The sequence below is a fragment of the Diuraphis noxia genome, unplaced genomic scaffold, assembly GCF_037042655.1.
Source record: "Diuraphis noxia isolate RWA-SAM2 unplaced genomic scaffold, SU_Dnox_SAM2 contig0001, whole genome shotgun sequence".
NCBI lineage: Eukaryota > Metazoa > Arthropoda > Insecta > Hemiptera > Aphididae > Diuraphis > Diuraphis noxia.
In genome coordinates, this window is record NW_028301711.1 from 103566686 (window position 1) to 103582292 (window position 15607).

Below are 15607 nucleotides of genomic sequence, written 5' to 3' on the forward strand. Positions count from 1 at the left end.
TGAGATATATAAAATGAATCCATGCCTTTGGCATGTCAAAAACAAAGAGTACCATGATCGAGACAATTCCCATCTATTGCACCCAGACAATGAGGGAAGTTCTACCGTTCTTTGTACATCTTTGCTACATCTTTCCATTCTTCTTCAGATGTAGGAAACCTAAATAAGAGAAAACAGCATTATCTTATTTGTCCTAGCATATAAACTAGCTTATAAAATAAATTAACACATAGTTTGTTTTCAGGGAGACAACACTCAGGAACCTTTTAATTTAGAAAGTGAAACAACTAACAATAACATGGTCCAATCAAGATCATCAAATAATAATTCATCACGCCCACCAAAACCGGGTAACGCAAAAAGAAAAAATGAATCTATAACAAATGAATTATTAGAATCTGTAAGAGATCATTTTAAACGTCCTCGTGACAAAACAGAAGACCGCTGTGATATTATTGCCAAAAATATTGCGATCAAACTGAGGACTTTAGTTGCAACTAATCTGTGTGTCGTAGAAAATCTTAGGAATGATTTACTTTTTGAAGCATAAATAGGACACCTTACACCTATATTAACATGAGAGATATTTTGAGGCAACATCAAGGAAGCTCAGCAATATCAACAACAGGTTCATTATCAATCGTCTCCTGTAAGTTTTGTTTCTTCAGGAAGTCCTAGCCCACCTTGTTTTCCTTTTCAGTCTGGTCAAAATGCACAGCATACATCTCAATTATTACCGCCTAGCCGTCTAAACAACAGTCACCAAGACGATACCTACTCTACAGAAATGCAAACACTTACAATTCAAGTCTATCACGATGAAACAGTGACAGTTTCATCGATTCCAGGTTCTACAGCGACATTTATCAATAATTTCAGCCCCGATATGGTATAATTTGTATAGTTGAGTTCTTATTTTAATTTTTTTTTTTGTTAATTCTCTTAATATAAATTTATTCTAATATATATAATAAATAATGAATACATCAATAATATTGTGTTAATTAATAATATAATAATATTAATATTATTAATATTAAGAGGACGCTACACCCGCATATGTTGTCTCCGTCTTACAAGGCAAATTTTAGGCTTAGCAGATCACGTTTAGCTCCGTTAGTTTAAAATTTAAAGTAAATTGACTTCTTACAAAAATTAAAGGTAACATTATTATCGAGGGCATGACGTAGGCTTTTTATTATATTTTAATTTTAAAGTGAATTATGTGTATTTTAAGATATACAAACAATTTAAAATTTTAAAATACACATAATTCACTTTAAAATTAAAATATAATAAAAAGCCTACGTCATGCCCTCGATAATAATGTTACCTTTAATTTTTGTAAGAAGTCAATTTACTTTAAATTTTAAACTAACGGAGCTAAACGTGATCTGCTAAGCCTAAAATTTGCCATGTTACGCACTTGTAAGACGGAGACAACGTATGCGGGTGTAGCGTCCTCTTAATAAAAAAAAATATTATATTAATAATATTGTTAATTCACCTTCAGACAATCTCTTCTTAGAAATTGATACAAGGCCTGACATGTTTCTGGAACAATTTTCCCAAGCGCTTGAGGTGAAATAACTGATGAAAATTTAAGGTCCTCATAACTTCTGCCGGTAGCAAGGAACCTCAAAGTAACCGATAATCTTTCGTGCGCAGAAATACTTTTTATCATTCCAGTTTCTTTTTTTTTAATCATTGGAGTCACTATTGAAAGTAATTCAAGGTATGTTTTCTCGTCCATTCTGAGATAGTTTTTAAAATCTTCAGATTCAAATTTTAATTCATTTAATAAGTTTACATGACTATAAGTTGCTCTTTTCAATAACCAATCCTTACACCACTTTCTTCGTTTCCTTTTCACTGGTTTTGTTTCTTCTTTTTTCATAATTAATGCGAGGGCTAACAAAGCTAGTGCGTCATCGTTCGATGCCATCGTTGAAAAACTGAAGACCTCTCCGGTACACCGGAGACACGACCGACATCCGGTATTACCTCTCCGGTAGACCGTAACGTGTATGGCCACCATAAGATGATGATCGTAAATTTACCCCAATGTGTAATATTTACACGATATAATATTTTGCCATAACTAATCATAAATAAGTGAATATAAATTACTAAAAATATATAAATACTAAATTACTTAAATTTTATACTAGTCAGGTATATTCAAGAGTCAAGACTGTTAAAATATATTTAGCTACATAAGTTTTGTAAAATGTATTAATAGGTATTTATTTTAAATTGAAATTATTTTACTAGGTAATTTTACCTAGGTTTGTTAAATTTGTATGTTACTCTTATTAAAGTTGTTTTGTTAATAATTTTATACTAGTCATAACTGTTAAAATATATTTAGCTAATAAGTTTTGTAAAATACCTATATTAATAGGTATATATTATTTTAAATTGATATTCTATAAATAGATACCTATTATTAACAGGGTTTGTTAAATTTTAATGTTATTCTCATTAAATAAGTTATTTTATTAATAAAGTTGTTTAAATATTATTATATATAATATTAAAAGTTGTTTAGTTTATTTTTTATATGTATGTCATCTTACCCCAGCACACGGGTAATATAACAAATTTTGGTTTTTTTTTTTTAATTAAAAAAAAAAATTGGCTTAAAGACAAATTTTGACACTGATATTTTATTTTAAACTGTTCCATAAGAAGTTAAATTTTAAATTGGTGAAGAATTTGGACTTGTATCATAAAAATTAGCCATTTGAGAGTACTTCAAATCTAAGATTCGTCAACTAGCCCTGGTCTCCTTCCCTATAATAAATAAAAGCATGATAATACTTACCGACTTGACCTAAAAAATAAATATGACCAATTAATTTCAATAATAAATATATTATTACATATTATATATACAATAAATTCCATTGAAAACAGATCATTGGTAAATATTATAAATTTATAATGTTCAACAAGTGTTTAATTTAAATGTTAAAATTAATTTTAAAAGGTTTGGATTTTTTATGATTTCTCTTTCACTAGATATTTTGCTTAAAATAAACTGACTATAAAATGTAATTTGGTGGTTTATATAGAGTTTCATATACATCGATGATGTATGAAATTTTAAATAAATAATATTAAATTTAAATTTAACACCCTTGCAAATACTGTACATTTTTCATCAAAACGACCATAGAAACTGACAAAAATTAGATATTTATAGTGGTTCGATGTAAATGAATTAAAGGTTTTTGGTTTTATAATGAAATTTACTAGTAGAATATATTAAATAATTGTTATAGTTTATAATATATAGTATTTGCTAAAATTTAAAACATTTTTCGACCGATGAAATGTAATCTTGTATTTAAATATCTTTACATTTTTTAAATCCGACTTTTACAAATACTTAGATTTTCATCATGTGTACAGCTATTTCATATTTATGAATCGATTTCGAGTATTTTTAATTAATGCGTAAATTACACGTAGGTATATTGCCTTTAAAATTATAAAATACACGGTTGTTGGAGAGTAGGCTCAGACTATTCAACACACACACAACAAAACGAGCGGTTACCGCGACGAACGAAACAATTGCACATTTATAGCTCCTTAAAAATAAGATTATTGCAGAGGCATAAATTATCTATAATAGTTTCAAATACATACATTTGTTAAGTTGTCCTAATGGAAAATCATATTTATTACCTGCAATTATATTATTCCAATATTGTATTATACATCATTATTTATTATCCCTTATGCAATTTCAGGACCTTAACCTAGAAATTTTGTACATATTGTTATGCATATCTTATGTACTAGTTATAGCGTTACGTATATAACAAAACATTACTTAAGTAATGATTTTTTTAAGTTGTAACAGTAAATACGTAAGTAATTTCGTATACAAGCGCTGATTCATAAAATAAGACTAAAAATTATACACAATATTGTAAATAATGAAATATGCTAAAAAATAAAATAAAAATAATACAGAATATAGATAAGGTACCCCCATCCGTTTCAGAAAAAAATTAATACTTAGGTGCTAAACTAGATTTATACCTAAATTATAGTTGAGAATTACAGTGGAGTTCGTAAGCTTACACACCATACAGTTAATCCTGTATAGCTTGGAACTGAGTCATTTAAAGTTCATATAAAAAAATTTAAAAATGCATAATAAATTAAACTGAGAATAATAAATAATATTTCATTTACACTATTTTTAAACTTTTAAAAAACATACAATTATTTGCAAAATGAGCCTTTAAGACGAATTATGTCACTTGCTAATGAGGACCCCTCTTTTGTTGATCACTTGTTCTTAAAGGTTTACTTAATTACTGTTAATTAAATTGTAATTGTTTTATTTACAAATAATATTTTATATTTCTCAATTTTCTACTATTACTCTAATAAATTGTACTGTAGTTTAATGTTATAGGGGCAAACCGTATATTTTGTATATATATATATATATAAATAAATAAATAAATACATAAAAGACAGAGTTGCAATCACAGTATAACACAATTTTTCTGTGGTGCAATAAACCAATTAATTCATTAATAGCACTTTACATTAAGTGCTATTAATAGCACTGTTGGTACTATTGGTAAGTGTTGTTTTCTAAAATAATAAATAAATAAATATTTTTTTGTGATATTTCCAAATTTCCAAATATTTTGTTAAATTAAAATCGCTTTAATTTATTTTAAAAATCATAAATCCAATAGGACAATATTATGATTAGGATTTAGGGATGTTCATAATGCATAAACTTGAAGAAAAAAAATGTAATCATATCACTTATACTTACTAAACTATCTATTAATTACAATCAACTTACCTTTATAATTGCAAAAATTTTTTAGAATCTCTGTAATATTTTAAATTAATTGATATAGTGTTATAGAAAACTATGCACCAGTACGTATCTACGAGTTTAACTCTCATAGACGAACCACGTGTGTTTATCAATTCAGTTGCATTTCTTTTGCACGCATTTATAAAGCTTCAAAAATCACAGCAACAATCCATGAGAACAAGGAATGGGCTTTTAAACTATTTTAAGTATATCTAAAATAATCAGGATAGGGGATGAAAATAAAGTATCCAAAATCTTTAACATTCTCTAAAGGGGTAAACCAATAACAAACTATGAGCCTTCGAACCACTCGATCACCTAGGAAAAGACCAATTAAAAATACCATTACATTACCTAACCAAAAAATCACTAGAATATCCATCTATGAAATCAGAAATTGCTCAAAACACAATAAAATCGAACAATATAAATTTTAAACCATCATATCCAATAAATGAAACTGATACAATAAGACAACTCTAAAAGAAACAACCACTGAAATAGCCCTACAAATCAACCAGAAATAACACAGACCTTTGCCTCAGTGACAGCGAAAAACAACATCCGAAAAATAAAATCAGGGATTAACATTGAAGATCATGCAAACACAATTTCACAGAAATATTACATAATGGATATAGCTAACATTATTTCACAAAAAATATAATGTTTGTATCACGCACCTCAAAAGTCATACTTTGTATTTTCCTATCAAATAAAAACTCGGTCGATGAGTTATTTAACAACCAAGAAATTATATACAGTGTGTTTCCTTTTAAAGGTAACACTAAATAATTCTGGCCAGTGATATTGGATTGAGATGGGGTTTTTTAAATAGTTAAGGACTATTGAAATACACATTTTTTTCAAATTTTCAAATTGTTAACCTTTTTATTGTGCACATTCGCAATAAACTTATTTTATTATTAATTTTTTTTAAATCGCAACACTTATTTTTAACATCAGATTTTGATAGATCGGTTTTTTAACGCAATTTGATACTTTTTACCATACTTCTAAAATCAAAATTGACTAAACTATAACGAGTTAAAGTTACGATTAAAATTATTGAATTTCTCAACAATCATCCTAATTTCAGGAATTGTCATGCAACTTCAAGTATTTTTTTTTTATATCCATAGGTTTTCAGACATTATTAAATCATTTAAATTTAATTTTGAGGAATTAATTAACCTCAATTACTCTTTATGAGTTAAAGTTTCGATTAAAATTTTTGAATTTTTTAGTAAATTAACTAACATTTACGTCTAAATTAATTACTCAACATTAAATTCAAATAATTTAATAATTAATGTCTGCAAACCTACGGATATACAAAAAAACTGCATGACAATTCCTGAAATTCTAGGATGATTGTTGAGAAATTCAATAATTTTAATCGAAACTTTAACTCGTTATAGTTTAGTGTCAATTTTGATTTTAGATCTATGGTAAAGAAAATCAAATTGACTTTAAAAAAATCGGTCTAATCAAATCTGTTGTTAAAAGAAAAGGTTGCCATTTAAAAAAAAATCAAGTTGTATTGTGCATACTCACAATAAAAAGGCGTGTAAAAGTGCTTGTCGAACCAAAATATATATTTGTTTTAAAGGTAGTCTAAAATATAACAGCCGTTGTCACAATTCATTTTCCTGTTCTAATAAATAAAAAATGTTCACAATACGGTTAATAAATTAAAATTATATAAATAAACTTTACTACTACATATAATTATTTAAGTTAAATTTATAAGGGAAGAATAAGTTGTTAAATGTTGTATTTCAGTACACAAAGTGAACGACCACTTTGTGAAAAAAATTACACAATGTTAAAATTGAGTGACTATTTAGTGAAATATTTTTGAAGTTCACAAAGTGTAAAAAACGTGTTTCCATTTCACGAAATGGTCATATTTTCATCAAAAGATTGATTTCACAAAGTGGTTACGACATATGTATGTATATATATATATATATAAGCTAATTGCTTGGTGATAATATTAAAATTGCCCTTTTTAAAAGTTCGCACACCTGAAAAAAACATAAATGACGCCCTGGTAAGATTCATGACGAAATAATATAACAAGCTTTTTATTCAGTAATAATTTATAACACCAGTCAGCTTATTCACAAATATAGGAGCCGGAATACACGAAATAGGATTCTAACACATTCTCAGCTTCCGTAGATAAATGTACATAATACCTGATTACTTTGATAAACTACCCAGTTCTGTGGTAATCACTTATGAAAACACGAAATATTGAATATTTATGACAGATGACCAATTGACATGTTTTAACTTTTATGTGTCATAAAAAAATCACACCTCCGCGCGTTAAGGTACGTTTTCCTTGCAGCGTCTGGCCGCAGCGTTTGGTCGCGGCGTCCAGACGCCGTGTCTCTGGTCTAATGCGTTTCTATGTGTTCATTTTCTTATGTGCGTTTGACGCGGCGGTTGACGTCAACACCGGTCGGGACAAGTGCATCGCGTCAACCACCAGCGTCAAGATGTCAAAAAAGTTTATATTTTCCTCTGAGGAGGACGAAATTTTGATAGATTTTGTTCAAAAAAACAAAGTTTTATACGATTGTTCTCATCCCAAAAATAAGGATATATTTTTCAAAGATACACTCTGGAAAAGTCTATCAGAAGAGCTTAATAGAACTGGTAAGTAATATATTTAAATAATAATATTAATATATTTAAAAAAAAAAAATAATATATATATAAATGATATAATTATAGAATATTATAATATTATATTGATAAATTTATTTATTAAATTATTTCTTTTGAATTTTTTAATTAAATTAAATTAAAAATGACTATTTTGCTATCAATCATAATTTCAAAATAATATTTAAAAAATATTTAAATTTTATAGTTGAAGATATAAAGAAGAGATGGAAAAACATCCGTGACACTTTCATGAAATTAAGAAAAAAATTACCAACGGGATCTGCCAGTTTAGAAAGAAATAAATGGCCCTTAATGCCCTACTTATTATTTTTAAACACGGTTGAATATTAGAGAAAGTATGTATTATAATAATTTTACCTACTACAAATTTAAAATTATAATATTTAATTTATAATATACTTATTTATTTCAAAAAATTATAATTTTAGTTCTATTACAAATATTGCACCACCTGCAGAAGTTGAACAACCGAATTCATCAAATGCCCTAGAAAATATTGATGATTCGTTTAATGATCAAAATGAGAAAACATCTTAGATCACAAACAGGGAAAAGGAAGATCATATTTTATCTGAGTCATCATCAGCACTACCTGAAGGTAAAAAACGATCTAGAAATGATATGATGTCAATGATAATGGCTAAAAGATCGAAAGAGAGAAATGAACTTTTCTCAAAAATTGAAGCGCGAAATAACTTATTAGTATCACAAATAAGCCAAGAAGAGGATGATGTTGATATTTTTTTTAAAAGCATTGCTATGACTATTAAACGATTACCAAGACAAGCTATAAACGAAGCAAAAATCAAAACACTGACATTGGTAAATCAGTTGGAAAACAATTACTCGGTTATACCTGATAATGCACAGCCTCAAAATGCTTCGTTTTATAGACCAACTGCAGATCATATTAATTCTTCGCCTATAGATACGTATACATCACAGGCTTCATCATTGTCTGGATCCTATGAAGTCCCTAGTAATTCTCGCGGATTTGTGCCGATCAACTATGACAGCGATGAGTATTAACTTTTGTTGTTTTTATAATATATTTTATGAATAATTTTTTAAAGCCTTAAGGTATAGGGTTATGAAAAGGTACTATGATTTTTATGGGTTTTTTGTATTAATTTATTTATTTTGTATTTATTCTTTAAAACTTATTTTTCGTTTAAAATAAAATTGATTTCTGAAAATATTTTACAGTAAATAAGATACTCATTATAACATTACAACAGTTCACAAACATTTTAAATATAACATGGTGCACAAATTGAGAGGGAATTTAAAACTAAAATAAACATGGTTATTTATAAAATATTATTGTACATATTAATTACAAACATAATAATAATAATATAAATAATGAAAAATATTTACAAATTATATAAATATAAATTATTTATAATAAAGTATATTCCTATAATCATAAAATTAGATTTTAATTAATTTCACATACTATTTTGCCATGGTACTGCTCCTTCATTTGAAAAATATTCTTTAAAAGCATCACGTACTATAATGCCTTCTGCATTTGTAAATCCGCTTTCGTTTAAAAATGGTACCATGTTTTCATTTGGAGTTGAGTTTTCTGGATCAAATTGATAGTAAGCTTTGCCAGTAATTTCCAAATATGCTTCCCGAAGCATATTATGTAAACAACAGTTTACAATTATCAAGTCATCACAAGTTTTTGGAGATAAGTTAATTGTCTGATAATATACTCTAAACACTTGACTCAGAAGTCCAAAAGCATTTTCGGTTACTCGCCTAGCTCGACTTAACCGATAATTAAAAATAGCTTTTTGAGCATCAGCCTTTGCAGCCTTTTGAGAGTAAGGTCTTAAAATGTGTTTATGAAGTCTAAATGCTTGGTCGCCCAATATAACGTAGGGTAATACTTTATCTGTCCCCGGTAAAGCACTTTCTTTTGGGAAATTGAATGACCCATTTAGAATTTGTTGCCCTAAAATTGACTTTAAAAATATACCACTATCTCCTTCTCTACCAAACGAACCAACATCTATTACTACAAATTTATAATTCGCATCAACGGCTGGAACCCGATTGAGCACAGTTTACCTTTTTCATTACCCTATTGAGCATAGATACAATTAAACAATAGAAATCCAAAATATAACACGATTGAGCATAGAAATACGTACAACGTTGCCATTTTTGCATTTCAATAAAACTCATACTTTTATAACTGTCGGTTTCAATTGACCGAATTTTTGTCATCGTTTCAGCTTGCGTTTCTTGTAAAACTATAATTACCAAGTGTATGTGTGGGTGAGACTTATAAAATTGTGAATTGTAAGTTCTATGAAAACTTTCAACAGCGTTTGTTGTTCTAAAAAAAAACATTTCATAGAAATTAAATTGACATTTTTTTTATATTTAATAATTAGACTTTGGATGATCTACCTTGGATCAAACATAGGTTCTTTAGCCCATATATTTGGGGGAAATGAAGATTCATCATCTATATAATTATTGAAAACATAATCGCTAAATTCTGAGCAGACTTCATCATTTGGGCAGACACTCATGAGTTCGACGAATGCATCGGCTACTTCATGACTAGGAAGAAAAGCTAATCCAAAAAAACTCTTAAGCCAATTTCCTAGTTCGTCGTTTTCTTTTTTATAGGCTATTCTGAGAATAGAATCGCTGTTTATCTATAATAATAATTAAGAATACAATTAATATATAATTTTTTGATTTGAAATTATTTTGTTCTTACTTTTCGCCACCATGATTGTCCTAAATGAAACCGACAAGCTATTAATTGTACATTTTCAAAAACTTCATACGCGGCTTGGTGGGCTGCCTTTTCAAAGTCAACGTGTAATTTTTTTAATATGAACTGACTTCCTGTATATTCTACACATACGTTTTGTAGGAATATCCACATTTTTTTATATGTATCTTTTGATTTTTTAAATAAAAAAAAATAAACCAATGGCAAATAATAGCCATTTTTATATCCATGAATAGAATATAGTTGTTCAAAATATTTGGGTGCATTATTAAATGTACCATCGGCGAAAAAATCAATACAATCATGCTTAATCATAAATTTTAGGTTGAAATCACAAGTAATACATACAAAACTATTGTCTTCGGGAATATGTATGAATGGTTGTCCACGAAACTTAAAATCATCTTGAGTTTTCATTAAATTCAACTGTAAAAAAACGTCTTCCGGTGACTTAGGCAATTTGGAAAGTACTTTTATTCGTCTATCGTACATAGCTTTACGAACCGTTTTTAAATCTTTATGAACAATTGAAGATTGTTCTAAATTATTTAAAAGTTCACTTCTGATCAACTTTAAAGGTTGAGTTGATAGTGACTCTTCAGCACGTCTTTTACAATTTTCACGTAATACTTGCCTTTCTAATTTATTAGGTGAATTTCCTACATGATTATGTTGTCCACTTGATTTAATAACGATATTTTTATCTGGCCCAGAATAAATCATAGCTGTACAATTATTTTTTGTGCACCGCCATTTTAATAACTCGCCTTTTTTAATTAATCCAATAAATCTGTACTTAAAAGCACCAACATTGGCTAATTCTTTTCCTCTCTCGGATAAAATAACTTTTATTTCACTAATGTCCATCGCGTTCTATGTATATAAAAAAAGTTATCTAAAACAAAACGGTGTAACGTACTAACGCGTAACGACGAACGACACTAACCACTAACGCCTGATAATATTGAGTCTAAGTTACTTATATTTTGCCATTTTGGCAATACAAAAGCCCACTTCTATATGACTATATTATATTATGTAGATAACAAATAATATCCAATCTTACAGTCGTACAGATAATCTTAATTGGCGTAATCGACAATGCATGAGTGTACCTATTTTGATTTTACGATTACGTCGATCCTAATTTCCTACACGACTCGTATATTATTTATCGATTAAACTCGTGCCGCTTTTCAAAATATGGGAAACCACGATTGAAAATAATCACCACGACTAGTAAAGCACACAGATTGACAAATATTTCCATTTCATAGTACTAGTATTTCAAAATACGCGTGTAGTCTAGCTGGTTGTAGTCGGACAAAAAAATTGGCAACGTTGCATTTATTTGACTGTGCTCAATCGGGTTGTTAAAAAATATGGACCGTGCTCAATCGGGTTTTTTCAAAATAGGGACTGTGCTCAATCGTGTTTCACCGGCATCAACCATAGTCAATAAAACAATCGAAAAAAAATAATCTTTATAATTATAAAATTGAGAACCAGAATTACTGGGACATCGTATTTTTAAGTGTTTTCCATCTATGGCCAGAATACAATTAGGGAAGTTCCATTTAATCAAGAATTCTTCTGACATACTTTTAAAATCAACTTTGGTGGGATCTGGCAAAAATAGTGGCATTAGATATTGTTTTAAAATTGCAAATGTTTCTTTTACTAAGACACTAATATAACTAAACGATATACGGAAAGCAAATGCTAATGATCGGAATGATTCTCCAGTTGCAAGATATCTAAAAATAAAATAAATACATTTTATTAAATTTAGGTAATGGTCTATTTGCAAAGTGATTATATTGGTCATAGTGTATATTAATATCAATATATATTTTTATTTTTAGTTACATTATGTTTTATATTTTTATTATTAATATAATCGCTTAAATGCGAATAAAATGTATCTTAATCGACATTGAATAGAACAAGAATTATTACATTAAATTTACATAAACACGAATTAATACAATACAATTTTATAAACCAATTATCTAGTAAAAATACATTATAAATTATTACCTCAATGTAATTGCCAATTTTTCATCTGTTGTTATTGGATCAGGAACTCGAAAAGATGGCTCTTTTGTAAGCGACTCTCTAACCAATGATAAAATAAAATCAAATTGCTAGCGATTGAGACGAAAAAACTCTCGAAATTTGTTGTCATCAGTAGAAAAATGTTCTTTGATTAGTTTTTCAAAAAACCCTTCAGATTTCCTTCTTGAAAATAATGGACTAATTTGATTTCTTTTTTGATTTGTTAAATTAAAAAGTAATTCATCATCTTCAGCTTCTTCTTTTAACAACTCATATAATACACGATTATTGTTTAAGATTTGATTTAAAATTATTCTGTGATCCATATTAAAGAATATCGACGATATTGTACAAACACGTCCGCGCAGAACCAATGTAGGAATGGTTTTGAGGTAATATACTAATGCCCGGTTGCACAAACGACCAATAACTAGCTATCGGACCAATAACTGGGTTATCGAATCGATTATAATTTGACAGGTTGCACAAAGGATCAATAAGTTTTATCAATCCAATAAATATTGTGTTATCGGTTCGATAAGTTGTAGACCCGATTTCGGCTCGATAAATATTCAAAAGAGTTCTATAACTTTATTGATCTGATAATATCGAATTATTTTGTGATAAGGTAATATTATTATTTATCATTTAATCAAATATTTTTGACACCAGTTCAACTTAATTTTAAAGTATAAAACAGATAACAATTAACACTGATAACATTAAAAATATATGATGGAATGATAATTTTTTGTAACTATGGTATCTAAACTATGGTTAGAGCACTAACCATCAAAATGTTATAGAATTTCTGTGCAACAGTCCAACACTTTAAGGAACCAATAAAGTTATTTATCCGACTGTTTATTGAACCGTTATCACAGTTTATTGAACTGTTTTTATTGATCGTTTGTGCAACCGGGCATTATAATATGACAAAATTATGGGTCGCGATAGATGGTTGCGTAAAATGTGTTGCCAACATGAAACTTTTAAAAATTATACTATAAAAGGTATTTGCAGCGTACCACTCTGCTGTACAAAAGGCATCAGAATAGATGTGTTACCTAGTTGAATTCAATGATATATTTAATGGTATAGATTGCATTCAAATATTATATGATCTAAATTTAGGTTGCCAACCTTTTCCAATAGGTGAGCTATATTCTTAATTTTAAAAATGGAAATAGCTCATATGGCAATATGCCATGGAAATCGACATACATTTATTTATTTGCATTTTTATATACTAGAACATGAAGTTTATACAAGATATGTATCGTGTATACTACATTTTTATTGCGATCGATCTATATTCCTATAAAGATCGACTGATTGGTGATGCTTTCTTAATTCCCGATTTCGATTTGTAAAAGTTTTTTAACAATTTAGAAAAAAATTGACGAGAAATTTGATTTTGGTCATTTTTTGATTGAATATTTGTAAAAAAAATTGGAGCGGTCGCGGCGTTTAGACGCTGTGTGGAAAACAGTCTTGACGCGGCGTTCAAACGCCACGTCCAGACGCTGCAGGGAAAACGTACCTTTACCCTCTAAATAAATCCATCAACACTACCAACACCATTTTACGAAAACATTTAATAAAATTCCACTGCAATCAAATAGAACACGAGATAAGATTTAAGTAAATAATGAACACACCAATAATAATAATGTATCATACATCGCTAATGATAATAATGATACATATCTAATAAGTCAAATTTCCATGACCCCAGGTAAACAAGATGACATACAAGTAGGTAAACCAAAAACATAAAATAATAACAATCCCCATGAACAATCAGGATTCGCTTAAGAGAAAGCCAATTCGTCAGTTCACACTGTTTTTGATTATCTAGTATTTTTAATAAAAATAAAATTTGAAAATAAACTTTAATTGTAAAATTTATGATTTTATACTATTTTTCATTAATGTATCTGTTAAAAATTCAAATTAAGAAGAAGAAATACTTAGTAAATATAAAAATCACAATCACTCTTTTGAAAACACATTCCTATAATAGTAATAATAATTTTTAATTTTTAAATGTAAATCAATTTTGATAAAAATAGATTCGAAACGAATTAATTTCCCGAAATGGATAATTGGGATAGTGATTAGGTGAACTATAATTTAAGATCACATGACTATATCATATCAAACTTAATATTTTTTAACTGTGTGAAATGTCATGAATTTAGTGTTTATTGATTATTAAATAAAAATATTACCCTCGCAAACTTCTAAAAAGTTTAAAAAAGTAATTTTATTTATTATTTACTATAAATACGATTTAATAATAATTTTCACATAATTATAGATTATAAAAAAATGTAACCATATGTTCAATTATTTTGCATATATTGTTATTCAATTTGTAAGTTGGCAAAGAAATTATGGTTTAATCTTAAGTAAAAAAAAAAATAAGTAAGGTATTTTGAATAATATTCATTCATTGACCATTGTTACTTGACTAAAGCCAATTCAAATTACAGCAATTTATAGGTCAAATAAATTGTATGAGTAATTAGTTCATGCAAATTTGATATGTAGCTTTGAAATGAAATAACAATTTCTTTTAGCATTTTTAATTAATAATAATAAATACAATAAATATTTAACAAATCTAATACATTTTGTTTAAATCTAAATTTATGTAACAGGTAACATAGGTATTAATTAGTTTCAGTTTTTAAATTATTTATAAATCACTGATAGTAAAAACCACAGAATAAAAAAATCTAATACATATACCTACGTACAATCATTATTATATCAATCAAATAATCCATACCTCTTGATTTTTCTAAACTTAAAGTAGCTTCAGGCATAACCCAAATTGAAACAACTAGAATCGCAATTGTTATTAGACTTTTCTTTAAAAAAATCATTTTGATTTAATATGATAAAATAATAAAAACAATGTGAACGTTGAAAAATAAATACAATAAAATGGTATTTCTTGATGCTTTATATAAGTGATTTGTTCATTTACATATCCCTCCTTCTTGCCAATTGAAAAGATTAATTATGTTAACAATAAGTTTTATATGTATTTATTACACAAAAGAAAAACTGTATTCTACATTTGTCAATAAACACCATATTTATTAACCTTTTAATGCCTGAGTAAATAACATATGTTTAACATTAAATCCAATACATATACTCTATTCGGAATGAGGTCGTACCTCGGCGGCGACCAGTTTTCGTCTACA

General features: G+C 27.8%; 2 protein-coding genes, 1 long non-coding RNA gene and 1 pseudogene across 3 annotated transcripts; 1 reads left to right on the forward strand and 3 right to left on the reverse strand.

The window, feature by feature from the left end:
* Positions 1 to 3655: 3655 nt before the first annotated feature.
* On the reverse strand, positions 3656 to 15400 carry LOC149063024 (uncharacterized). The gene is made up of 4 exons (XR_016189672.1): positions 15184 to 15400; positions 14621 to 14632; positions 4844 to 4873; positions 3656 to 3696 (listed from the first exon to the last, which is right to left on the reverse strand). It is a non-coding gene; the product is annotated as an uncharacterized LOC149063024 (long non-coding RNA).
* On the forward strand, positions 7321 to 8670 carry LOC149063025 (uncharacterized; annotated as a pseudogene).
* LOC149063026 (uncharacterized) lies at positions 8701 to 14393 on the reverse strand. The gene is made up of 3 exons (XM_089216972.1): positions 12369 to 14393; positions 11769 to 12085; positions 8701 to 9620 (listed from the first exon to the last, which is right to left on the reverse strand). The coding sequence occupies exons 2-3, from the start codon at positions 11971 to 11973 to the stop codon at positions 9016 to 9018; spliced, it is 810 nt and encodes a 269-aa protein (XP_089073098.1). The 5' UTR covers positions 11974 to 12085; positions 12369 to 14393; the 3' UTR covers positions 8701 to 9015.
* On the reverse strand, positions 9531 to 11721 carry LOC149063027 (uncharacterized). The gene is made up of 4 exons (XM_089216971.1): positions 10311 to 11721; positions 9992 to 10245; positions 9730 to 9917; positions 9531 to 9659 (listed from the first exon to the last, which is right to left on the reverse strand). The coding sequence occupies exons 1-4, from the start codon at positions 11193 to 11195 to the stop codon at positions 9655 to 9657; spliced, it is 1332 nt and encodes a 443-aa protein (XP_089073097.1). The 5' UTR covers positions 11196 to 11721; the 3' UTR covers positions 9531 to 9654.
* Positions 15401 to 15607: the final 207 nt, after the last annotated feature.

Bases quoted from the DNA above. Each gene is read 5' to 3' on its own strand.
- LOC149063027 (XM_089216971.1), bottom strand. From the start codon at position 11,195: ATGGACATTAGTGAAATAAAAGTTATTTTATCCGAGAGAGGAAAAGAA. The intron at 10,246-10,310 runs GTAAGAACAAAA...TTATTATTATAG, and splicing joins GACAATCATGGTGGCGAAAA to ATAAACAGCGATTCTATTCT. The intron at 9,918-9,991 runs GTAGATCATCCA...GTTTTTTTTTAG, and splicing joins GAACCTATGTTTGATCCAAG to AACAACAAACGCTGTTGAAA.
- LOC149063026 (XM_089216972.1), bottom strand. From the start codon at position 11,973: ATGCCACTATTTTTGCCAGATCCCACCAAAGTTGATTTTAAAAGTATG. The intron at 9,621-11,768 runs GTGAAACACGAT...ATCGGGTTCCAG, and splicing joins ATTGACTATGGTTGATGCCG to CCGTTGATGCGAATTATAAA.